The sequence below is a fragment of the Mus musculus genome, chromosome 11, assembly GCF_000001635.26.
Source record: "Mus musculus strain C57BL/6J chromosome 11, GRCm38.p6 C57BL/6J".
In the NCBI taxonomy this organism is placed as follows: Eukaryota; Metazoa; Chordata; class Mammalia; order Rodentia; family Muridae; genus Mus; species Mus musculus.
Genome location: NC_000077.6, coordinates 50,126,012 through 50,151,518, shown reverse-complemented (window position 1 = coordinate 50,151,518; position 25,507 = coordinate 50,126,012). Strand labels below are relative to the sequence as shown.

The window sequence follows — 25,507 nt, the reverse complement described above, 5'->3', positions numbered from 1 at the left end:
CTCAGGCATGAGCTGAAGTGAGAGTGCTCAGGCCTTACCCCTTTGGCGCCAAGGTCCTCCATGGGTGAGTTCTTCTGGAAGACTTTGAGCAGGCCCTGGGAAGTAGTAGGAATCTCCTGGGTACTGAAACTCGGAGGGCTGCTGAGGGGAGAGGATGGGCTTGCGGGTGGCTCAGAAGCCTCCTGTGGAGTTGGGAGAGACTAGAAAATAGAACAGGAGGGGAAAGTGCCTAATGGAGCTGCCCAAGGGTCAGCGGGGCCAAGTACAAAGCCGCAGATGGGGCCCAGTCTGCATTTCCTCTCTGGCTGAAACCAAAGCCACCTATGAGAACCAGTGCATCTGGCTCTCCCTCCTGCTGCTGCCCAGGTCTTCTCATGGTCATGTCCTGCTGCAGTAAGCATTCGGGAGGTGGGGTCCACACTTTGTGTGTGTGTGTGTAGTGCCATAGCACTTGTGTGCAGGTCAGAGGACAACCTGTGGCCGTCAGTTCTCTCCTTCCACCATGTGTACTCCAGGGACCAAACTACGGTCACCAGGCTTAGTAGCAAGCACTTCAACTGCTGAGCCATCTCACAGCCCCGAGAGTTTCTTTTAGAAACAGAAAATACACCCTCAAATTCTTACAGAATTTCAAGGGATCCCGTTTTTGTTTGTTTGTTTTTTTCAACCAATAATCCTAGGATATAACAAAGTCCACAAGCATATGAGGTTTTTGGTTTTGGGCCTTTTAAAGTATTTTTAAATTTAGTTTTTATTTGATGTGTAGACATGCACTGTGGGTGCCTGGAGCTGGGGTTACAGGCGGTTGTGAGCTGTCTGAGGGGTGCTGGGAACCAAGCTCAGGTCCGCCAGAAGAGCTCTTAATGACACAGCATCTCTTCAGCCCCCTTCATTTTTGCTTTTTGAGACAGGGTCTCCCTATGTAGTCATGGCTGTTCTGGAACTTGCTATATATTTCAAGCTATCCTTGAACTTGTAGGGATCCCCTTGTGTCTGCCTTCCTGGTTCTGGGATCACTAATCTATGGCCATGCTAATCATAAGAGCATGTGTTTTATCTAGCCTGGTTGTTGTTCTATTCTTGGTCCCTGGACAGACAGCTATATCCAACAGAAATAAAGTAACATGCTGGATTAGGCAATGACCAGTGCTCTGGACAGAATGCCTGATGATAATTCTAGGCCGGTCGTTGAGACATTGGGCCTGGTGAAGGTGGGCAGTGTCACTATCATGTCCCTTCCTTCCTTTTTAGTGATAACAGGAATGGAAGCCAGGGCTGTGTGCATGCTCTATCCCTAGCCCTTGGTTTTCCAGACAGGGTCTTACCAGTTCTCTGAGCTGGCCTTGAACCTGTAACCATCCTATCTCAGACTGTCAAGTGTTAGGATCACAGACATGTCACTGTATTTGACTCAGTAATTCTTTGTAGTAGCACTGTTCTGTGCTCTACAGGATGCTCAGGTGCACCCCTGGTCTGTATCCTAGGCCATGCTTCACCCTCCGGCATGCGCCACGGGGTCAGGCTCAGCAGTAGCAGATGGCTGCACCTGGAGGCTCTTCATCTAGTCTTGCCCACCCACTTCTGTTCCTAAGTGGCTTCCTCACCTCTGGGGCTGGGTCTGAAACACTGGCCTTTGTTCCCCCAATGCTGCTGCCCGTCTGCTTGGACGGCGTTTTCTGGAGGAAGTCAGAGATCCTCTGAACCAGGAAGTCACGGTCTTTCAGGTTGGCAAACAGGAAGGTCATTTTACTCTTGGTGCTGATAGACAGAGGGCTGGGGAGGACGCTGGAGCTGTCGGCTTTTTCAACAATGGTCACCTGAGGGGGCAAAAGAATGCTTTAGGGTGTTTGCATCTTATTTAGGATGTAGATAGAGCTGGGTGAGGGCTCTCATGGGCACAAGGCAGTGAAGCACTGAGTGGCCCAGCTGGACTGATGTCCTGCCACGGCCACTTGCGTGTGAGCTGCACATGTGTGTCATGCAGGGGTGAGTGTGTGCAGTGGCCTTGGCCAGGCTCTGGGAAGATGATGTAAAATGTAAACCCAGCTGTTCCTGCTGGCTTTTCAAAATATGACCCGCCTATGTCATGTGTCCTCTACACCATGTGAGTAGCCCTTCAACTGCAAGGCGCCCGAGGCTTCTGTCTCCAGGGAACTGTTTGAGGCAGCTCCTCCCAAAGCTTGGCTCCGACTGCAACATGTGGGAAGAGTGACACAGGCTTCAGCGGGTGCAGCCCAGCTCCAGCTCCAGCAGGGGACAAACAATGGGCATCAGGCTAGGCCTAGTCATGAGGGGTGAGAGTTGGCAACAAGGAAGCCCAGGAAGTCATTGACTATTTGTTACTGAAGGTATCTCTGGGGAGGCAGTGACTGAGCTGTGACCTGGCCTTACCTGGGCAAGAGACAGGATGAAGCACATAGAAACCGCTCTGAGGTGTGCATGAGACCGAATGGAGGCGTTTGTAGGCGCTGGAGCAGACTGAGCAGGGCAGTATGTATCTTTATCTAAGTGGGGTGCATTTATGTGTGATCAATAAACATATGGGTGTATACACCTGCATACATAGGTGTTTGTACACCTATGGGACATATGTGGATATGGGTATTTATATGTGTGAAGGTATGTATAGAGTATATATGTATAGAGTATATATGTGAATGTGTAGTGGATGCATGTGTATATGTAGGAGCAGGTCTGTGTCATATAAATGATGTGTGTGTGCATGCATATATGTGAATGATTGTACGTGTGGCCATGTGCATGGTCGGTGTGTGGAAGCCTCAGGTGGTCAGATGGTGTACTGATGGTCTCACGACATCTCAAGAGGCAGTTGGGGTTTCCTGTACACAGGGAGAAGATGCTGGAGGATCCTAGGTCCCACACTCTGCCTGCCACCTTCAGTTCTGCTGGCTGCACTGGGGCATGTGTCCCTAAGGGGTTAGATGTGGTTGGAACTTTCCTGAGGAGGCCTGGAGACAGTGGTGTCCTGTCTGGTGGCTGTGGAGAGGAAGGGACAGACTCCTGTCAGGACATCTCTGATTAGGATGCGATAACCAGGAAGCAGCTAAGACCAAGGATGACTCCAGGTCTACCTGGGCAATGGATGTCGGACTGTCACTTAGCAAAGGAAAGGCATGAAGGACATGTCTGGGAGTGAGACCTAAAGGACAATCATGGAGCTCTCTCTCCTGAGTAAGAAGGCCTGGAGCCACCTGGCTGTGGTGTGGAGGATTGGCCAGCTTCCATACTGAGCAGCCTGCCCCAAGAGCAACTAGAGCAGAGATGCTCACCTCCCTCAGGGGTATGATGAGGCGGCACGCATCTTCCTCCTTGCTGGCAAAGCAGATGTAGTTATTGGAGATGAACATCTGGCCGGGGATATGTAGCTTGTTAAATGGCGTCCATAGGGTGCAGCCTGTGTGGCCATCCAGCCGCTCGTCTTTGGGTAGCCGGAACGTGGCCCTGTAGCACTCATTCTTGGCTCGGGCATCTAGGTCTCTGAGGAAACAAAGTGGAAATTCAGGGTAGGGCAAGAATTTTCTGTTTCCACACTGGATTCCAGATCCTTGGGGTCTTCCACTGAGCAACTCATGCCTGGGAACTGGAGCTCAAGAAAAGATATGGCTTTTATACACCACGCATTAGGGAGGGACAGAACACAGTGTTCTCTTGAGGCTGGATGCTTTGAAGGGCCATCCAGAGGCCCTGCCACTTGGTTCTGAAGGACAGGCAGTCCTTGGAGTTGCTTGTGTCCTGCCTGGCTCAGGGCCAGCATGACATGGGCCCCGAGCTTCTTCCCCACACAGGGAAGAGCTAACACCACCTTAAAATCCAGACAAGACGCCCCAGCAGAGAGCAGTTGAGCTAAATCAGATTGCATGCTGGTTCTTGCAGGGAAATGCAGCCTGATCATGCCTGTTCTGGGTCTATGACCAGAGACGGATCTTACTAGCTCCCAGGACAGCTTCTCATCTGCCCTGCGCTGCTGGCACCCTAACCAGAGCCTGAACATGTACCCAGACGTACAGCTTTGGACACTGCCTGCCAAGCACTGCTGCTTATCTTTCTGCACGGTCACACTCCCATCAAGAGAGTGTTGCACAACATCCTGATTTAGAAGGTGCACCGTGGGCCTGCAACCTGGTGAAGGGGTGCAGCCCACGAAATAATTGGACTAAAAAACATTCCAGTGCTGAGTTCAGTTGGCTCTGGAGTCCAAGGAACCATCTGCAATCTCCAGTGAATGGATGTCCTGTAAGGCTGAAACCTGGGGCCCAAACAGAAGTGAACTGCTGCACTGGCCACCATGATCCATTCCCCAGTCACAACCAAGGACCTCAGCTTTATCTTAGCTTGTCTTTTGCTAGCTTTGGGCCTGAGGGCTCAGATCCATGATACTAAAGCCAGCAACTCCAGGACTCATTTACCTAAGACTCCTAGATGCAGCCTCCTGGGCCCTCAGCATATTCTGCCTAAGTTGGTTTATATTCTAGCTCTACTGTCCACTGCTTCTTTCTCTTTTTTTTTTTTTTTAAAGATTTATTTATTTATTATATGTAAGTACACTGTAGCTGTCTTCAGACACTCCAGAAGAGGGAGTCAGATCTCGTTACGGATGGTTGTGAGCCACCATGTGGTTGCTGGGATTCGAACTCCGGACCTTCAGAAAAGCAGTCGGGTGCTCCAACCCACTGAGCCATCTCACCAGCCCTTCTTTCTCTTTCTCTCTCTCTCCCTACCTTCCTTCTTTCCTTCCTTTTTATTTATTCAGACACACCAGAAGAGGGCGTCAGATCTCATTACAGATGGTTGTGAGCCACCATGTGGTTGCTGGGATTTGAACTCAGGACCTTTGGAAGAGCAGTCAGGTGCTCTTACCTGCTGAGCCATCTCACCAACCCCCGTCCACTGCTTCTTAATGAGGGACTTCTCTGTCACTCAGCACCCTGATATGAGACCAAGAGATGGTAAGACTCCCTCCTTATATGTGGCTCTACCTACACAATACTGTCATGGTTGTCTAATTGCTGGCTTCCTTCCCAGGTAGTGGGCTTGTGAGAGCACGTGCTGGACACCTGGCAGGGTTTGTGGACCTGGCCCCAAAGTGATCATTCTCACTGCTGTGGGACCTCCCCACTCCTCGGGAGGGTGGCGTACCGCTTTAGAGCTGAGATGTTCTTATGTGGCCGGATAGGCCTGGGTAGGGCCTTGTCCTCCAGGAAGCCCTCGCTGTCCAGCAGTTGTCGCATGGCCAGGTTGGCCAGCTGCTCCATAAGCTTGAAGGTCTCGCCAATGTTTAGGAACATGGAGAAAAACAGCTCCTGGTCCCGTGTGTCCACACGGATGCTCTCGGGGAAGAGTAAAGTGGCATTCTTCTCCAGGCGTGTGACGTCCACCCACTGTACCACCAGGCTCACTGATAACCACAGGGACAAACACACCATCCATGACAAGCCGGCAAGGAGAGACCCACCATTTGCTCTCAGAAGCTCCCTTGAATTGCTCCCTAAGGATACTGCTTACTTCCACCCCTCCACGTCTGAGCCTAGTCACACTAGGACAAGGGATCCACAAAGAGGTACAGCTCGTCGGGCTCACTGCTGCTCCAAGCCTAACCTTCCTCAGTGAATGCCTTACCTGAGTGGATAAGGCCTGAAAGGGACAGATATGCAGAGAGCTAGCTCAGATCCTGGCTGTGAGGAGCCCCACTGGGGTATGGACTGAGTCACAATATGGTAGGATTGGCACAGAACAGGATACCAGCCTCCACAGAGATGGTGACTGGCCATTGCGGTCTGACGGGTAAACAGTAAGGGCAGGAGGAGGAGGGTACAGAGGGAGGTGGGCTCAGGAACTGGTGTTGATATCTGCCAACTGGGCCGGCTATAGGAAGCTCCTTTTGGGGTGACAGCAGCAGAGGGAGCTGCTGGCTATGCTGGGAGTGTGACTTGCCTCCCAAGGCCAGGGTATTCTACAGGAAAGGACCATGAGCAGGTGACAGTGGTATGTACCTGAGGCTCTACAAAACCTACTGAAGGAAGATGTGTCACTGTGCACAACACTGGAGGCTTCAGCTACTGTGGAGGCCACTGTGGACTGCTGGATACAGGTGTTGCCTGGGTGCTCCCACCACAGGGAGACAGGGGCATATGGGTTTGGGGGAGAATAGGCATGTGGGTGCTTTGGATCAGCAATGAGGTCAGGGAGTCTGAGGCGTGGGGGAGCTGGGCACGAGGTAAGGGGTGCCCTGTGCCCCACCTCACCTTCCTTCCCCAGCAGGAAGGAGTAGAAGCACAGGTGGTTGACGGTCAGGTAGAGCCAGCCCTGGCGCGGCACGCGGCCCTTCCAGAAGTTACAGGAGTAGTAGTTGACCAGCTTCTCGCCCTCTGGCATGCCGAACTGCTTCCGCATCTTTAGCTCTGCCTCCTTGAATTTCCCTGGGTCCTCGTCCCCCTGGGGCTGCAGGTTCTTGTTCTCTTCTGCGATGATGCCCTAGAGGGACAACACAGTTTGGGCCGCTGAGCATATTGGAACAGTCTCAGAAAGGAGAAGAGGCCAGGAACCCAGAATCTAGGACTTCTTTAAAACGAACAAACAAACAAACAAACAACCCAACCAAAAAAACGAGGGAGGAGCTAGGAGTCTCTCATAGCCTAGGCTGACTTCAAACTCTATGTAGCCAAACCTTTTGTCTTTTGTCTTACTGCCCAAATGCTGAGATCACAGGCACTCGCTGTGATTTATATGGTACCAGCATGCACACCCAGCATGTACTCTAACATCAGAGATACATTCCTGGCCCTCAATTAAGTTTCTTTCTTTCTTCCTTCCTTTCTTTCTTTCTTTCTTTCTTTCTTATTATTAGATATTTTCATTTATATTTCAAATGCTATCCCCAAAGCCCCCTATACCCTCCCCTGCCCTGCTCCCCAACCCACCCACTCCTGCTTCCTGGCCCTGGCATTCCCCTGTACTGGGGCATATGATCTTCACAAGACCAAGGGCCTCTCCTCTCATTGATGGCCAACTAGGCCATCCTCTGCTGTTCTGGGGGGTACTGGTTAGTTCATATTGTTGTTCCTCCTATAGGGTTGCAGACCCCCTTTAGCTCCTTGAGTACTTTCTCTAGCTCCTTCATTAAGGGCCCTGTGTTCCATCTAATAGATGACTGTGAGCATCCACTTCTGTATTTGCCAGGCACTGGCATAGCCTCACAAAGACAGCTATATTAGCAAAATATAGCTATATCAGCAAAATCTTTCTGGCATATGCAATAGTGTCTGGTTGATTAAGTTTCTAAATTAGCATACAAAGGAGTGGTTTCAGGCCAGGCAGTGGTGGTGCACGCCTTTAATCCCAGCTCTTGGGAGGCAGAGGCAGAAGGATTTCATCATAGCCTAGTCTATGGAGTGAGTTCCAGGACAGCCAGGGCTATACAGAAAAACCATCTCGAAAAACAAAACAAAACAAAAAAAAGAAGTGGGTTTCATTATGACATTTCCTTTTGTTAAAGACGTATTTTTAAATTTGTGTGTGTGAATGTAAGGCATGTGTAAAAGCAATGCCCATGAAGGCCAAAAGAGGTTGGTGGCCTCCCTGGAGCTAGAATCACAGGTGGTCCTGCCCTTCAGGTGCCTTTCCTGGGTTCTGGCTGGTAGCGCTCAGTCTCTGACAGTTGAGGGGCCCCTGGGAGACCTAAAGGCAGGGAGCAGGGAGGTGCTCTCCCCGATGGCCTCAGTTGTCAGCCTTTAGGATGCAGCCTTACCCATCAGCATCACAGGGTGGATTATGCATTTGTGCGTGCATGAGCATGTGAGAGCGACTGAGCCAAGCCGGTTCTTCCCTCCCCCTACGTGGGTTTCAGAGCAGAACTTGGGTTGTGGGACTCACAGTAAGTGCCTTTCCTGGCTGCTCCCTCTCACAGGGCCTAAGCCTCCTTTCTTTTCCACTCTCAAGTAAGTTACATTAGAGGGTAGGGCAGAAAATGGCTGTTTCTGCCCATCCTTCCCTCTTTTCACCAGGCCTGCTCTACAGTCTCCAGTCTCCGTGGCCTTACTAAAGGCTCCTTGCCTCAGGCCCCATCTGCTTCTGGATCCACCACCCTACCTTTCTAGCCCTTGTTTTTTCTTAGGATATTAGTTTTTGCCTAAGAATTTCTACTTCCTTTGTCTAATTACCTGGTTTCTCTGGAGTTTCTAACTTACTAAATGGGACATTACTGTCACCCTCCCATCTTTCCTAACATTTACAGGTCCCTTCTGTGAACTGCTGCTGCCAATTCCAACATAAGCATTTCAACTATCATCCAGACAAGTGTTTCCTGGTGTATGTTCACAGGTGTGAACGTGTACTCATGTGCACGTGTGTGGAGGCAGGAGGCTGCTGCCAGGTGCCTTCCCTGATTGCTTCCCACTTTACACATCAAGACTGGGTCTGCTACTTGGGCCCAGAGCCATTGATTGGCTAGCCTCACTAGGCTGCTCCACCTTCCGGTGTTGCGATTTCCAGAGGGCTGCCACGGGCCACTCAGCATTTACATGGGTACTAGGGATTTGAATCTCGGTCCTGGTGCTTGTAAAGTGAGTGTTTTTACCTGCTCAGCCACCTCCAATTTTATGTTTCCTAATTTCCATGGACTGTCTTGTGATCCCCAGAGGCTGAGAGACCTCATCCTTGTCACAGCATTATTGTGAGTTGATGTGGTGGACCCATAAGAGGGGGGGCCAAGTGGGAGGACATCCTGTCATTGGGGACATGCCTTTAAGAGGATACTAGGGCAACTGGGCATGGTGGCACTCAGGAGGCAAGGCAGGCAGATGGCTATGAGTTTGAAGCTAGTGTGGTCGTCGTCCTGAGCTTGAGTGTTCTTCTGATGTGTTTGTTAGGGCAAGCATTTAGGAGACACGTGCTAAGGCTGCTTCATTACTACTACCCAACAGAAGAGGAACAGCTTGGCTTTGCCTGTTTCCCTGTAGCTATAAGCCGACCAGGTCCTGCCTTGAACTCAAGTATGTGCAAAGAAGAGCTCAGAAACTCAGTCCAATCTTCCCTGGTCTATGGTGTTCCAATACAGTGAATTCACAAGGCTTGCTGAAAGAAACTGCAAGAAACTCTGCACACCAAGGGTCCTTCTAGGAATCTCGATGTAGCCCAGGCTGGCCCGGAGCTCACAGGCTTCTATTTGCCTCCTGAGTGTTGGGATCACTGGTGTGTGCTATTATGCTTGGCTTCATAATCATTATTTGGCTATAAAATATTCCATTAAGTATACTACACATGACTTAATAACTCCCCTGAAGATAATGCACATAGCAAAATAAGGACTTAGAAAGTACTGGAAAACTCGAGTAAGATTATTGTTCTCATACTACAGAGGAAGGAGAAGCGTTTCCCTCCTAGGGGGCTGGGAGGCACTGCTGCTCCCAGTGTTTGAGGTAATCAAGGCTCCAGGAAGCATAGGAGCAACACGGGTCAGTCACTCTGCATCTGTCAACACGCCACAGAGCACACCCCAAGAATATCAGCATAAAAACGTATGGATCTTTTTGTTTGTTTGTTTGTTTCTTTTTCCAGACAGGGTTTCTCTGTATAGCCCTGGCTGTCCTGGAACTCACTTTGTAGACCAGGCTGGCCTCGAACTCAGAAATCTGCCTGCCTCTGCCTCCTGAGTGCTGGGATTAAAGGTGTGAGCCACCACACCCGGCTTGGTATGTATCTTTTAACTTGTAAGATATTTTTTTTTATTTGGTCTGGGTATAGTGGTGCAGGTCTTGTTTCCAGCACTTGGGGCGAGTTCAAGGTTACCCTTGACTACATAGTAAGTTCAGGATGAACATGAACTATCTAAACTTGTATCTCAAAAAACCTAGGAGTTGGGCATGGTGGTACATGCCTTTAATCCTAGTACTTGCAGGGGTCAGGGGCAGGCAGAGCTCTGTGAGTTCAAGGTCAGCCTGGTCTACATGGTCTAAATAGGGACTTTCACACCAACCAGGACTACACAGAGAGGCCTTGTTTCAAACAAACAAACAAACCACCAAGAAAAAAAGAGATTTCTAAATGTCTTTCCCTGTTGGGCTCTGGCAAACATAATTACATATCTGTATATGTATAAGGCATTTCAGAAGAACTACACACTCTAGACTAACCTTCAGACCCCAGAGGCCAGCTAAGGCAAGGGCTCTGTAGGTATGTGGGTCAGCTTTCTGTTAGCCTGACAACTCAGTGAAAAAGGAAAGCAGGCTTATTTTTATTTGGTCTGATGGATCCAAAGTTTTCAGTCCATGGCTGCAGAATCTCGTTGCTTTGCACCTGTGATGGCACAGCATACCATGGTGGAAAGTGTGTGGCCTAAGAGGCCTGTCCACCTTGTGGCCAAAATGCAAAGAATGTAGAAGGGACCAGGGTCCCAATATCCCCATTCGAGGGCACCTCTCCATCCACCTCATTGCCCTCCATGAGTTCCCACCCCCTAAAGGGTCCAGCATCTTCCAATAAGACCACAGACTGAGAACCAACCATGGGCCTTTGGGGGATATTCAAGATCCCAACTAGAGCAAGGGACAATCGTGTCCATGGCCCTTTTATCTATCAGAAATGAGAGAAGACTTCAGTTTTCATCCTGTGAAATGGGAACAAAACCTACACCAAGTTGTTTAAAGATGTGACAGGATAGACAAAACAGCCATTTCTTGGAGTCTTCAGGGCACTGGTTCTAGGACCCCCCAGAGATATATAAATCTATGTATGTTGATAGTTTGCCTGTCCCCCCTCCTGCATGTTTCAGCTCATCTTACAACACGCACCACAGCAGGGATGCTCTGCTCTTCTGTATTGCCTAGGAAAGACTGACAGTGTTCAGTAAATCTACAATCCTTTTCCCCAAATATTTTCGACACACAGTTGGTTGAATCCATGGAATTCATTGTATCCCACAGATATGGAGCAACAACTGTGTGTGGCCGCTAGCACTTCACAAAGGGAGCTGGGTTGGTTGTCGGTGGGACATGGGCCTTACGTGTATCTTGCCCTTGACGAAGGTAGTGATGTCCTCCTCGTTGTCGAAGATGGACAGTGTCTGAAGCAAGTTGTTTTCCAGCCATTCCCAGTGTTTGGTGATCTCTTTTCGGGAAGAACCTAGTTCAGTGAGAGTGGATGAAATCAGAGCTCAGACTCAAGCAGAGGGCTGGGTCCCCAGTGCTCTCTCTCTATTCAAGTGACCCCCTCCTCCCAAGGCAAGGATGAGCCTCTCCTGTTTACACTTTCTATTACAGTGAGAGTCCTCCCTCCCCTACCAAGAGTACTCCTGTTCTTCTAGAGACAATCTACAAGGCGGCTGTAAACAGGTAAATTTATCAGATTTCTTTGTCCCGTTGTTGACAGAGTCCCTGCAGGGCAGGCAAACAGCTACTGTCTTCAGCTGGCCTCCCCCACTCCCCAGCATCTGTCTGAGCAGTGCACGGAGAGTGGAAACGGAAGCACAGTGCTCTTCCCACAGGCCGGGTGGGGCTGTCTGCTTCCATCAAGGGTCTAAATGAGCAGCCCTGGGAGGTGAAATAAGAAACCTAGACTGGAAACCTTTCGGAATGGATGCCTAAAAAGGATGGGAGGAGGGAGCAACCTGTGGTCTTAACTGTGCTGGTGTGGAGCAGTTCATGGGTCCTGGCAGGAAAAGCAGCCACGTGTCACGGCCAGGCCCATATACTATGACCTATGAACCAAAGGTCAGAGCGTAGGGTGTTCTGGGAAAATTCTTCACCACTGAGGGAGACACCCTTCTCTAATTGGAACACTCTTGTACCAGCTGTGCTGGTGGCCTTGACTCCTTCCTGACTAGGCCTAGTGGTCGCCACCACCTCCTCCCACCCATGGCTCTGCTCGTGGCCGTGCTGTAGCCTGGCTTGCCCTCACTAGGGATGCTTTGTTTGCTTCTTACTCAAGCAGTTCATCAGACAAGCAACTTCACAGCACGGAGCCTCTCCTGGGGAAGGACAGCCACAAGAAGACAGGAGTCAAGCCTGAAGCACTAGATACCTCAGTGAGTCACGCAGGCTCAATCTCTCTGTAAGCCCCTTCAGCCACCCAGTTCCCCTTCCTGGCTTTTCTTTGTGCTTTTGTCTTATGGCTGCCTCCTCCTGCTGCACAGGGTTACGGTTGGTAGAGAGGGATTTATTTCTGGCCAAGAACCCACCATCACATTCAGAAGTTAAGCTGACATATAATGCAGCTCTCAGGATCATTTCATTTTTTTTTTAAATTAGATTTATGCACATAAATGTTTTATCTTCATGCATGTGCACCACTTGTGTGCCCTCAGGAGTCAGAAGAGGAGGTTAGATCTCCCGGGGCTGGTCATGAGCCACCATAGGTTCGGGGAACCTGGGTCCTCTGCAAGGTGGCAAGTGCTCTAACTACCGAGCCACCTCTCTAGCCCCCAGGGCCATTCTCTTTTATATGCACATTCCCAGCAACTGTAGATGGATCAAATTGTCATTCTGTCTGTCTGCACCTGTTTCTGTTTTGATTATTGATGTTTACGTGTACATCTCTTAGTTAAAAGTCAGTCACTTGTTTAATATTAAGGACACAAACTATACCATCTCTGTCAGGTACTGGGGATGAAAAAGATGCAGTAACTGCTTAGATTACTGAGTGTCACTCCTGTTCTCAGAATTGTCCACAGAGCTCACTTCATCCAGGACACCTCAGATACCTTACAGTATAACACCGGGGCACAGAGAAGTTCAGTCAGTTATCCAAAGCCACCTAGCAAGGAAGTGACAAAGTGAGAATGCCGGCCCAGCTGCCTGGTGCACCCAGCTCTCATCCTCCCTCTACCTGATAGGGCAGCCAGGCCACGCCCAGGGGAGGAGGAGAGTGGGAAGTGGATGTGTGGGTCTGAGGAATCCGGGGAGGTGACATCTGGTGAGTATCAACAGAGAAGGGACACTCTGCACAGAAAGCAGCAGAGGGGTGTGGGAAATCACAAACACTGCAGGTGTGCTCCTTGTGTGACTACCGGGACACAGCTAGGGAGGAGTCTGGGGATGGAGGTGGGCAGATCCCGGACATCCTGAATACCAAGGTGCGAGACTGATTTACCCGGCACACTCCAGCAGGACATTTGGTGTCGGCAAGCTGCTTCTGAGCCAGTGCCCAGACTGTTGGGGAGGTAGGCACAGGCGAGGCTGGGGCAGGGATGGCATCTGGTGCAAGAGGACAGGTAAAGAAGAAACACAAGGAACCATGGCCACTGAAGGGGCTGCCACCTGTCACCCCCTCCACTCCCTGACCCTCCCTGAGAGAGGACACTGAGGCAGAGAAGATCCTCTTCAAGGCCCATCTTAAGTAACATGCTGGGTGGGAAGATGGCTCAGTGGGTGAGCAGGCTGGATGACCTAAGTTTGATCCCCTGGAGCCCTGTAAAGAGCTATGTTTGATGGCCTGTATCTGTCATCCTAGGACTCCTTCAGAGAGGAGAGAGGCAGAGAAGGGAAAAATCACCTAAAAACTCCTGGGACAGTCAGTCTGGTGTACACAGCACACGTGCACACACACACATGTGAGCACACACACTGAATTAATTTTGTTTAAAGTACCTTGCCTCCCTGTGTGTGACCAAGGCTCATAAAGTTCCCAGATCCTACTGGGATGGATCACACCTTCAAAGAACCCCTTTCTCCTAAACTAATCCTGTAGTCTCCTGGTGACCCCCGTGGGTCTGAGAACCAGGAGCTCTCGGGTCCTGCTGGGTTTCTCCACTTGGCCTCAGGCACAGTGACCTCTCAAAGTTTACTTGCTGACAAAGACACAGTCGTTACTGTTAAGGGTGCCAAGGAAGAAGGGATATAACACTTAGGGTGGAGAGTCTATGTCCAGGTTACCACCTGCCTGTGCTTTTAATCCCTTGACCAGCTAACCTCCACCCTGAAGCTGGGGTCCAACTGCAAGGGCTACGTATTTCCTTCTGTGCTGAACCTCCCAGTGTCTCACACATGCTAGGCAAGCGCTGGACCACATAACTACACTTCTAGTCATTTATATGATTTTATGTATGTATGTATGTATGTATGTATGTATGTATGTATGTATGTATGTATTGTTTTTTTGAGGGTTTCTGTGAAGCCTTGGCTGTCCTGAAACTCTGTAGACCAGGCTGTCCTTGAACTCAGAGATCCGCTTCTCCATCCCAAGTGCTGGGATGAAATGTGTCGCCACCACTGCCTGGCTTTTTTTTTTTCTTTTTTTTTTAAATAAGGTCTCATGTTGCCCAGGCTGGCCTGGAACTTGCCATAGGACCAAGGATGGCACAGAATTCCTGATCCTCCTTCCTGAACCTCTTAAGTGCTGGGATTATAGGTACATACCGCCATGCCCAGTTTACGTGGTGCATGAAGACTGAATGCAGGGATTCATGATGCTAGACAGCCATTCCTCCAAGCTGTACGCTTAGCTTCTATTTATTTATTTTGAGATGGAGGCGTGCTAAGTCACCCAGGCTGGTCTCAAATTCATGATCCTCATTCCTCAGCCTGAGATTATAGGCATACACAGCCTGTGGCCGGCTGAGGTCCTCAAACTCTAGAGACCTCTTACCTCAGGCCACCGAGGGATACCAGGATCCTGCAGGGATGTTAAGAGCCTGGCTTGTAACCAGAGAGGTGTCTGCTGATACAGGGGCAGGTGCCTTGGGCCTGCAACTCTGAAATGCTAGACAGGCTACAGGATTGCTCTGGACCACTGTTTTACTCATCTTCAAAAGCGAGAGGGCTGAAGTATCCGTGTGGAGTTGAGGCTGTCTGCACACTGAGCCGCGTCGGCCTGATCATTCTGCTCTGGCGTAGGCGGCCTCACCTCATGGAAACACAGCAGCTACAGCAGACTCCCATCACTCATGGCGAATATAAGCTACAAGGTCCCTCAAACACTGATGATTCAACCATTATCCCAGGCCCAGTACAAGCAAGGTGAAGGTCTCAATGTTCCAGCCACCCATCAGTACATGACCTTCTCTCACGGGCTTTTCTATTTAGTGAGGCTTTGCACTGAACAGGATGGATAGCACTGGGGTTCATTTCTGAGTGAGCGTCTCTGAGGCCCTCTTTCTGTGAGGGTATCCGGGTCTTTCTATTCCCAGGAGAGAAGGCAGCTCTCTAGCACTCTCCATGGGGCCCATCGTCATCGGTGAAATCAACAGAGCAGAAAGAAGGGAAAATATGTCACCTTGTTGATTAAAAAGGACCTCGTTCCTAGTAAGAGCCAAAATAAGGCCAAGAGCTGCCTTGACCCACCTCAGCTGGGGACCCAGGCTGCCAGATGAACCAGCTTTCTTATCACGTGTGTAAGAGTGTCCAGATGCTGGGCATGTCAGTGAGGGAGATATTGGTGAATGTGAGGAATGGACCTATGAGGTCCAACCACATCTCCCTTGAGACAAGGGAGACTGAGAGAACGGGGGTTCTGGTGAAGTCCAGGCCTGACTCCCCAGGAGCTTCTTATCATGGGGTTCTTGGTAGACATCACCCCATCAAGAATGCAGGTTTCCTGTCCCTCCCAGTGTAACTTCATGATTCAGGGTACTTACCACATGCCACTATCCAGTAGACCTGCGAGTCCTGGGTCTGGTGCAGGATGCGGTAAGGGGCCACACGGGCGCTGGAGTCCAGCACCACATCCAGGGTGCCCACAAGAAGACCTGTGGGTGGACAGAGAGGTGGAAGGTGAGAGCCCGGGGGGCCAAGCCTCGCCTGAGTCAGCTCACACGGGACCAACTCAGGAAGGCCTGGCATAGGCAAGGCCGCACAGCACTGCCAGACTTCCAACTACTCACAGGCTTCCAGCCAGTCTCTCAAAACTTCTCTTGTTTCTTCTAAAGGCATCTATTTATTTTCTTGGTTCAGAAATATTCACAGTAAAGGACTTTTGACACAGGCCCTCACTATGTAGCCTCAGCTGGCCTGGGACTTAAGTAGATCAGGCTGGCCTTGAATATAAAGATCTGTCTGCCTCTGTTTCCTGGGGTTAAAGGTTTTTGTCACCATGTCTGGCTGCAGTAGATGTTTGCTTCATGGGACTCAAAGCTCAAAGAATTTTGGGAGGCTCTTTTTGCAGAAAAATGAAAATTAGGTTTGGTTGATTGATTGATATGGTCTCACGAATCCTGGGATGGCTTCAAACTCAGTAGCCAAGGATGACTCTGAGCTGATCGTCCTGCCTTTACCCTCCCTGGTGGTGGCATTATACAAATGTGCCACTACGCCTGGTTTATGTGGTGCTGGGGATGGAACAGAAGTGTGTGTGTGCTGGTCGGCTCCCAAATTAGGTGTTAGGTCAAACCTCTCTTTAATGTGTGTGTCTCGGACCCAGGGTTTATATAAGGCAGGCAGGCATCTTGGCGGACCTCTATCCCCAGCTAAATATTTTCTTTAAAGTGAGAAAATGTTATAAATTAAAATAATAAAACACCACAGTGCCTTTTCTTTTTCATTCTTTCTTTTTTTTTTTTTTTAAAACAGGGTCAAACTGTGTCACCCAGGCTAGTCTTGAACTTATGACCCCCTGTCTGTTTCACACGGTGGGATCACCAGTAGGTCAGTATACTTAGCTTACACACTTTATCTTTTATAACTATTTTGTTTATTTTTATCAGTGGCACACACAGGAGGTCAGAGGACAACTCCCAGGAGCTGTTTTTCTCTTTCCACCATGGACTCTGGGTACTGAATTTACATCTGCAGGCCCATGCAGCAAGCCCCTTTACCCTCTGATCCATCTTGCTGGCCCCACACTATCTTTTAAGTGACTGCCAGATCATCTCTTAAGAATGTCCCCTCCTTCTGGTACTGCTGGCTGAGAACTTTGGTTCCTCAGAGAGCGAGGACATTGTAACACCCTCGGTATCAAGCCCAGGAAGTCATGTGCAATTATGCACCCTGCAATTCTGGAAAACTGGGGCAGCCTTCAAAGTCATGGCTGAACAGGGTAAGGAAACATTTTCAGGATCATCAGATTTTTACAAAGTTTGTTTTTTTCTTTCTTTCTCAGAACCAAAGCATTTTAGGGCATTTCAAGTTCTCCTGACCCACGCCACTTACCGTTTGGCCTGATGACAGTTTGTGGCAGTGCTCTTTGTCAACATCATCATTTCCTGGCAAATGGGCAGGAAACCCCTATCTCCTACCACCATCTGCCTGATCCTGCTCTTGATTACTTAAATAATGATGTAATCGAAAAACCCTGCCTGTTGTTCCTGTTTGAAACGTATTCCTTACTTCTCGAGGAAGTAGCTGTGTCTGGTGGGATCTGAAAATATGCCGCGGCTGTCTTCTCGGCCCACAGAACCACTCTATCTCTTATTCACTTTTAATACTTTTTGCTAACCTACCATTTTTTACCTGATCCCCCATCTTTAATAAATGCAATGGACAGTTACAAAATAGATAACATCCAAACAAACGGTTTTTCATTTGTTTTACTAAAATGTTAAAAAAAGAAAAATAGTCATTTTAAATTGCAGTTAGAGATCTAGAGAGTGGCTCAGCAACAAAATGCCTATCATGCAAGCAGGATGATCTGAGTTCGAATCCCCGGACCCATATGATGATGGATGTGGCTACTTGTGTCTGTAACCTGAGTGTGGGGAGCAGAGCAGAGACGAACTCTGGAGTTCACTGGCCAACTAAGCATCTCAAAGCACAAGGTGGAAGGAGAGTTCTAGGAGCCACTCGTGTCCACGCCTGGCCTCCGCCCACACACGCAGGGGCTCCTGCGTACACACCAGGAAGGTGGGTCTCTGTGAATTTAAGACTAACTTGGTCTATGTAATGAGTTCCAGGCCTGCCAAAGCTTAAAATCGTTGAGACTACCTCAAAAACAAAAGAAAAAGGTGCGTTCAAGCCTTACTATGGTTCGGAGTCAACTTCTCAACGTTCACGGTGAGGTTTTCCTTTGGGTCTTGGGGACATTCTTTTAGTCTCTCTCTGCATAAACTACTGGCAGAGCCATATTGCAGGACCTGAAACCTTAACTTGATGACCCTCCTCCTCACACCCACTCTTTAATGAGAAGTTCAGACTAGCAAACATTATTATTATTATTAATTATTATTATTTTTTTTTTTTTTGGTTTTTCGAGACAGGGTTTCTCTGTATAGCCCTGGCTGTCCTGGAACTCACTTTGTAGACCAGGCTGGCCTCGAACTCAGAAATCCGCCTGCCTCTGCCTCCCGAGTGCTGGGATTAAAGGCGTGTGCCACCATGCCCGGCCTTTTTGTTTTTTTTCAAGACAGAGGATTTCTCTGTGTAGCCCTGGCTGTCCTGGACTCACTCTATAGACCAGACTGGCCTCAAACTCAAGAGATCCACTTGCCTCTGCCTCCCAAGCACCACCACGGCTGACTTAATTCATTTTTTTTTTTTTTCGAGACAGGGTTTCTCTGTATAGCCCTGGCTGTCCTGGAACTCACTCTGTAGACCAGGCTGGCCTCGAACTCAAGAAATCTGCCTGCCTCTGCCTCCCAAGTGCTGAGAGTAAAGGCATGAGCTACCACTGCCCAGATCATTATGTGTTTACATGTATATCTGTGCACATGTTTGTGTCTGGTGGCCATGGATGCCTGAAGAGGGTATTGGGTTCTCTATAACCAAAGTTACAGATGGTTGTGAGCCACCATATGGGTGCTGGGATTTGAACCTTGGTTTTGCAGCCCTTGAGCCCACTTCTCCAGGCCAGGCTGGTCAGTTTTGAAAAGAGGCTCGAAGGAACCTGCGTTCCTGATGAATCTCTTAGGTATACAGTGCTCAGGAGGCTGTGATGGCCCAATGGCCATGGCAGGCTGCACAAACCTGGCTCAATGTGATTTGGAATTCACAGAATGGCTGGCACCGTAGTCTGGACGCTCAGCCTTGAGAGGCGGGAGGCGGTTGGACACAGATGAATGCTAGAACAAAAGGGACTTGTCCCACGGTGCCCTGTGTTCCTCAGTGGCCTTATGGTAGCTTCCAAGGTTGATCACTGGGCTGTTCAAGAGGGCTGCTACCTAACTCTCAATAAACATTGGGTCCTGGAGCCAGGCCTAGCATCAACTCCAGTCATCTCTTGGCCCTCCGGGAAGGAGCCTGATTGTGGAAGGGAACATTGAGTTTTCTTGGAAAAGGTACAGTCCCTTCCACATTAAGAAGTGTAGCTCATGAGATGCTGGCAGCTGATGTCACCTAGGTGAGGCCACCAACTGCATCTGCAGGACTGTCAGCTGCCACCCTGCAAAACCAGGGCATTCACAGAAAATTCACTTTCCATATTGAAAGATCTGGCACCCAGAAGGGTCCACGTACAGGGGTCTGCTGCAGGGCCGGATCTGGAGTACTTGACAAGCCCTGGGACACACGGGGCTTCCAACAAGTCCTGCTGAATAGATTCCCACAATGCCACATGTCACACAAAGTCAGAGGCTCCCACTCCAGCTGCTTCTGTGTGAGTGGTAGTGCTCAGATACCCGAGAGGCACCCGGGGTAGCTCTGAGGGACACTTCATATATACCGATAAATATGCAAAAACAAGCTTTGAATTGGGAGCTCTGACGGCATCAAGTGAGGAGAGACCGGAGGAAGGGGAGGTCAGGGCATCTTTGGTCTTCGCCAAGAGGCAACTCTTCAGTGAACTAGGAGTAAAGAGGGCAAAAGGAAACGTGTGCTTATGCCACTTGGTCCCTCAGAGGCAGCTGGAGAAACTGAGGCAGAGGGCGAGCTGGGGAACCCTGCTGGCTTCTGGTTGCTATGTGACTTTACAGGACTGTGCACACGTCCCGGCGGAGGCCACTGGTGTCCTTCCCCTGCTGCCTGTCCCGGGATCGTCCTCCCCACCCGCCTTCCGACCCCCCTGTGCCGCTGCGCGTGCCCGCGGGTCGCGTCCTGCTGCCCCGCCAGGCCCGGTGCGCACAGGCCCGGCCGCCCGCGCCCCGCTCACCCGTGAGGCCTCCGCCCTTGCCGTGGCCTCGGCGCCGCTGCAGCACGAAGAAGGGGTTGGCCCGCTCCGTCACCCATAGCGCGTTAGCCACCAGCACCTCCTCGGGCCCGAGCCACATCCCGCGGCCGCTCGCACCGGGCCAGAGCCCGTGAGGCGGAAGCGCGCGCCGCCGTCGCCGCGCCCGAGCCGAGCCGAGAGGAGCCGAGAGGCTGGGGCGGGGTCGAGACGTCGGCCCGAAGGTTGGCTCCCCCTAGCGGCCGCGCTGGCTCACAGCGTCGCCCTCCTCGACCTCTCCTGGCCTGGCAGTCCCCTCCAGCCCTGCTGCCGCTGTCCAGTTTGGAGGGGATCGCATGCTCTCTGCCTACTGTGCAGCCCAGGCGAGTTAATGTGGCAAAAAGCGTCTGGAGAAGGGTACAGCAGCGCCTGGTCAGCCTCGGGATTTTGACTCAAGTCTAAGGTTGGGATCCTCAAGAGCCCAGTTGTCAGGAAGCGCAGCTGGTGCCCTTTGAAATAAGTGCGCTCACCCCATCTGACAGATGGATTGGGGTGGCCTTGAGGCTGAGGTCACAGATGAGCACTTAATTTTTTTCATAAGCGTACAGCAGTATGATCTAGGGGCGCAGTGCCCTGCTCTTACCTCTCCTGGCCTGAAGGCGGCAGTCTCTGACAGTACAAATTCACCTTCAGATCCCAGCCCAGGGCTTCTGCCACTGAACCATGAAGCAAAACTAGCTACTGCGGGCTCTGTGAACTAGAGCCCGGTTAAACAATTAGGAACAAGATAGTTTCTGACTCAAAGGTGCAAATGACTCCGCCTGGACAAAAGGGGCGGACCATATTTATTTTGGTAAAGGCTAGGGAGACAGCTGTATGAGCTGTCCCCATGTCACCTGGACATGGCAGGAGGGTAAAAGGAAGGAGAGATAAATTCATTCTGGGAGGTTTGAGCAGATGTAATGGGTGACAGCCAGAGTGAGCCACAACCTTCTGAAACGCGGCTTGTGACTCAGCTTTCAAGACATGGCTTTCCTTACAACTTTGAAGTACAATATACTCCGGTTATCCTGACAGAGTACACAGCAACCAGTCAGTCTGGCTGTCCATCATCTTACTCCATGAGGGAGTGAGTATGATATCCATGTATGAAACATAACTAAACTCATCATCTCTCAGATACTGGATTCTCAGCCCATTGTATTAATGTGTCCTGATAGTAAGTCCTCAATGAGGACTTTGGACGCGCAGACGAATGCTGCTGTGCTCTCTGGAGAAGTCTACCCTCAAGATTTCGGAAGTAAGCCAGGCATGGTGGTAGACACCTTTACCCCAGGACTTGGGAGGCAGAGGCAGGTATATCTCTGTGAAGTTGAGACCAGCATGGTTTACCTAGCAAGTTCTAGACCAAAAATAATTTAGAAGTAGTGGACTGAGGGATGGCTCAGCAAAAGATGGAGATTGGGGGGGGGGGGGTTACAGCTCCAGGGGATCTGATACTCTCTTCTGGCTGCTGAAATTAACAGCAATAGCATTCACTCATGGATGCACACACACATATACACAGAGATAGAGACAGAGATAGATAGATAGAGAGAGATGGATGGATAGATAGATAGATAGATAGATAGATAGATGGATGGATGGATGGATGGATAGATGGATGGATGGATGGATGGATGGATGGATAGATAGATGGATGGATAGATAGAAATCTACAAAAAATTTAATTTGGAAGAATGATAATAATTTTATAAAAAGCATTTGGAAGTACCTGAGAACCAGTGAGATGCCTGACTTTGATCTCAGAGCCCACATGGTAGGAGAAAAACAGCTCCTGCAAGTTCCTTTGACTTCTAAGTAAAATAAAATAATAATTAACTAAATAAATGTAATTTAAGAACTGCAAGTATTTGTTCCACCTTGGAGCGCAATAAAGGATCGTCTATCCTTATTTCAAATTTGAGTGTACTTTAGTGTACTCAAGAGTCAAGAGACTGACGTGTCCATCAGCTGATGGTAACAGTAGTGGCATATCCCTCCATGCAACATCCAGCCATAAGATATCAGCCACTGAGGTGCTAAGACATGGCTGGACCTCGGACATCTGAGGCTGACACATAGACTGTTGGCATTGCCTATGTCTTTGCATATCTACCACACTCCTAGGTGCTGCAGCCGACCCAGAGAACAATCTGTAAGGACCAGTTTTTATAAGGAAAATAATATTTATTGAGCACTCAGTCTGTGCTAAGCCTATGTCTTTTTTCTTTTTATTTTGTGTGAATTTATTTTATAAAATTCACTTGATTGATAAAAGTGCAAAATTCAGGTTCTGACACCATCACAGGGCTTAGCAGTGAACCACATTATCTAGCACTTCAGCTCCTTTCCATCATCTGGAATGGTAACCCTGTCCACATCACAGCTACTGCCCAGCCTTCTCCCATTCAGTCCCTAATAACCACAACTCTGCTTTTGCCTCTATGGCCTACCTATCCCGGGTTATTTAGTGTGAACGAAGTAATCTGTCCTGTTGTGCTTGGCTTCTTCACTCACCATCACATGTCCAAGGTCCATCCACGCCGTAGCATGACCGTGGCTTATATTTTATGGCTGAATATTGCATGGAGGGATATGCCACATCTTGTTATCTACCAGTGGATGGATATTTCAGCCTTTTGGCTCTTAATAATATTATCACAAGCACTGTGCACATTTTAAAAGATTTTTACCTCCCTGTGTGCCTGAGTATGTGGCATATTTGTGCCCAGGTGTGCATGACCATACATACATATGTGTGTGGAAGTCAGGGACTGGGTCCTCTCTGCTATCACACTCTACCTACTTCCTAGAGACAAGGTTTTTTCCTTGAATCCAGGGCTTCTGTTTTCTCAGCTAAGCTGGAAATCCGAGGCCCCATCAGTCCTCTTGTTCTCTGATCCCTCCAGCTGGGGGCACGGGTGTGCCCAGTGTGCCACGGGTGTGCCCAGTGTGCCACGGGTGTGCCCAGTGTGCCACGGGTGTGCCCAGTGTGCCACGGGTGTGCCCAGTGTGCACCCACGAGCAGCGGGTGCTCTCACGGCTGAGTCTTCTCCCCAGCCCTTGTGTACAAATTTGAATGAAAGTTTTTTTTTTTTAATTATTTTGGATGAGAACCAATAAAATAATTTTATTAAGAATAGCTGGGCAGTGGTGGTGCACACCTTTAATCCCAGCACTTGGGAGGCAGAGGCAGAGGCAGAGGCAGGTGGATTTCTGAGTTTGAGACCAGCCTGGTCTACAGAGTGAGTTATAGGACAGCCAGAGCTACACAGAGAAACCCTATCTCGAAAAACCAAAAAAACCACCCCCCCTCCCAAAAAAAAAAAAACAAAACCAAAAAATCAACCAAACAAACAAACAAAAAAAGAATTAAGAGCCACTCTTCCTCTCGGTACCCTATTGAACTAGAGTGGGAAGAGGTGAGTCCGGTCTCAAAATGGAGGTAAAACCTCCCCACTCAGTCACCCCCAGCCTCTCTCTGGCGGCGCGACCATCGCCCCTGCTGGGGGTGGGGTGGGGGGTGGGGCCATGATCCCAAGTGTCTCTGGCGGCGCAACCATCGCCCCTGCTGGGGGGATGGGGGGTGGGGCCTGGGGGTGGGGCCATGATCCAAAGGAACCGAAGCAGCTGAGGAAGCTGTTTATTGGTGGTCTGAGCTTTGAAACCACAGATGATAGCTTAAGAGAACATTCTGAGAAATGGGGCACACTTACAGACTGTGTGGTAATGAGATATTCCCAAACAAAACGTTCCAGAGGCTTTGGTTTTGTGACCTACTCTTGTGTTGAAGAGGTGGCTGCTGCAATGTGTGCTCGGCCACACAAGGTTGATGGGCGTGTGGTGGAACAGAAGAGAGCTGTTTCTAGAGAGGATTCTGTAAAGCCTGGTGCCCATTCAATGGTGAAGAAAATTTTTGTTGGTGGTATTAAAGAGATACGGAAGAATATAACCTGAGAGACTACTTTGAAAAGTATGGCAAGATTGAAACCATAGACATTATGGAAGACAGGCAGAGTGGGAAAAAGAAGGTTTGCTTTTGTAACTTTTGATGATCATGATACAGTTGATAAAATTGTTGTTCAGAAATACCACACTATTAATGGGCATAATTGTGAAGTGAAAAGGGTCCTTTCTAAACAAGAGATGCAGTCTACTGGATCACAGAGAGGCTGTGGAGGTGGATCTGGTAGCTTTATGGGTCATGGAGGAAACTTTGGTGGAAGAGGAGACTATGGTGGTGGAGGTGGTGGCAGCAGAGATAGCTATGGAGGTGGTGATGGTGAATATAATGGATTTGGAGGGGATGGTGGCAGCTATGGTGGTCATATTGGTTACAGTAGTAGAGGAGGTTATGGAGGTAGTGGACCAGAATATGGAAACGAGGGTGATGGATATGGTGGTGGAGGAGGAGGATACGATGGTTATAATGAAGGAGGAGATTGACTATAGTGGTGGTGGAAACTATAATGACTTTGGAAATTATAGTGGACAGCAACAATCAAATTATGGACCCATGAAGGGGGGCAGTTTTGGTGGCAGAAGCTCAGGCAGTCCCTGTGGCAGCGGCTGTGGATCTGGAGGTGGATGTGTTGGATATGGTAGCAGAAGGTTTTAAAATAAAACAGAAGCCTTTAATCCCAGCACTTGGGAGGCAGAGGCAGGAGGCAGATTTCTGAGTTCGAGGCCAGCCTGGTCTACAGAGTGAGTTCCAGGACAGCCAGGGCTATACAGAAGAAAAGAAAAAAGAAATGGCTACAGTTCTTAGCAGGAGAGTGTTGTGAGTTGTCAGGAAAGCTGCAGGTTACTTTGAGACAGTCATCCCAAATGCATTAGAAGAACTGTAAAAATCTGCCACAGAAGGAAGGATGATCCATAGTCAGAAAAGTCACTGCAGCTTAAACAGGAAACCCTTCTTGTTCAGGACTGTCAAAGCCACAGTTTGCAAATAGTGCAGCTATTGATTAATGCAATGTAGGGTCAATTAGATGTATGCTCCTGAGGTCTTTTATCTGTTGTAGCTTTTTCTTTCTTTTTCTTTTCAATAAATCAGGTATATTGCCCTGTAAATTGTGGTAGTGGTACCAGGAATAAAAAATTAAGGAATTTTTAACTTATAAATAAAAAAGAATTAAGAGTCACACTCTGTCTCTTTCTGCCTCTGTCTCTTTGTCTCTGTCTCTGCCTCTTTTTCCCCTTGAGATAGTCTCTCTATATGGAGCCCTGGCTCTCCTGGAACTGTGTAGGCCAGGCTGGTCTTGAACTCACAGAAATCTACCTGCCTCTGCTTTCTGAGTAGAGGGATTAAAGGTGTACACTACCATGCCTAGCCTTGACTTTTTCTTTTAATTAAAAAAGTGTTTAGATTTTACTTATTTTTGTTTTATGTGTATGGGTATTTTGCCTGCACGTAAGTCTATATGTCATATGAGTACCTAGTATCTTTGGAGGCCAAAAGAGATAGTTGGATCCCCTGAAATGGGAGTGACAGGTGGCTGTAAACCACCAT

The 25,507-nt window shown here is 49.3% G+C and overlaps 1 protein-coding gene and 1 pseudogene across 8 annotated transcripts in view; one reads left to right on the top strand and one right to left on the bottom strand.

Moving 5' to 3' along the window:
* Tbc1d9b (TBC1 domain family, member 9B) overlaps positions 1-20,460 on the bottom strand; it is a 41,727-nt gene extending 21,267 nt beyond the window's left edge. For 4 of the 8 annotated variants that reach the window (XR_388552.4, XR_388553.4, XR_001780074.2 and 1 more), the window contains exons 1-8: positions 19,963-20,460; positions 15,584-15,694; positions 11,018-11,136; positions 6,264-6,492; positions 5,158-5,416; positions 3,291-3,498; positions 1,605-1,817; positions 39-200 (exon numbers count right to left, since the gene is read on the bottom strand). Coding sequence is in view for 4 of the 8 variants with exons in the window: in XM_006534458.4 (XP_006534521.1) it covers positions 39-200; positions 1,605-1,817; positions 3,291-3,498; positions 5,158-5,416; positions 6,264-6,492; positions 11,018-11,136; positions 15,584-15,694; positions 19,963-20,080 (1,419 nt within the window). In the remaining 4 variants the exon portion in view is untranslated. The remainder of the gene's footprint in view (positions 1-38; positions 201-1,604; positions 1,818-3,290; positions 3,499-5,157; positions 5,417-6,263; positions 6,493-11,017; positions 11,137-15,583; positions 15,695-19,962) is intronic. The other 4 variants (NM_001290760.1, NM_029745.2, NM_001290759.1 and 1 more) reach the window with 2 other exon arrangements.
* Gm12194 (predicted gene 12194) lies at positions 23,601-24,637 on the top strand (annotated as a pseudogene).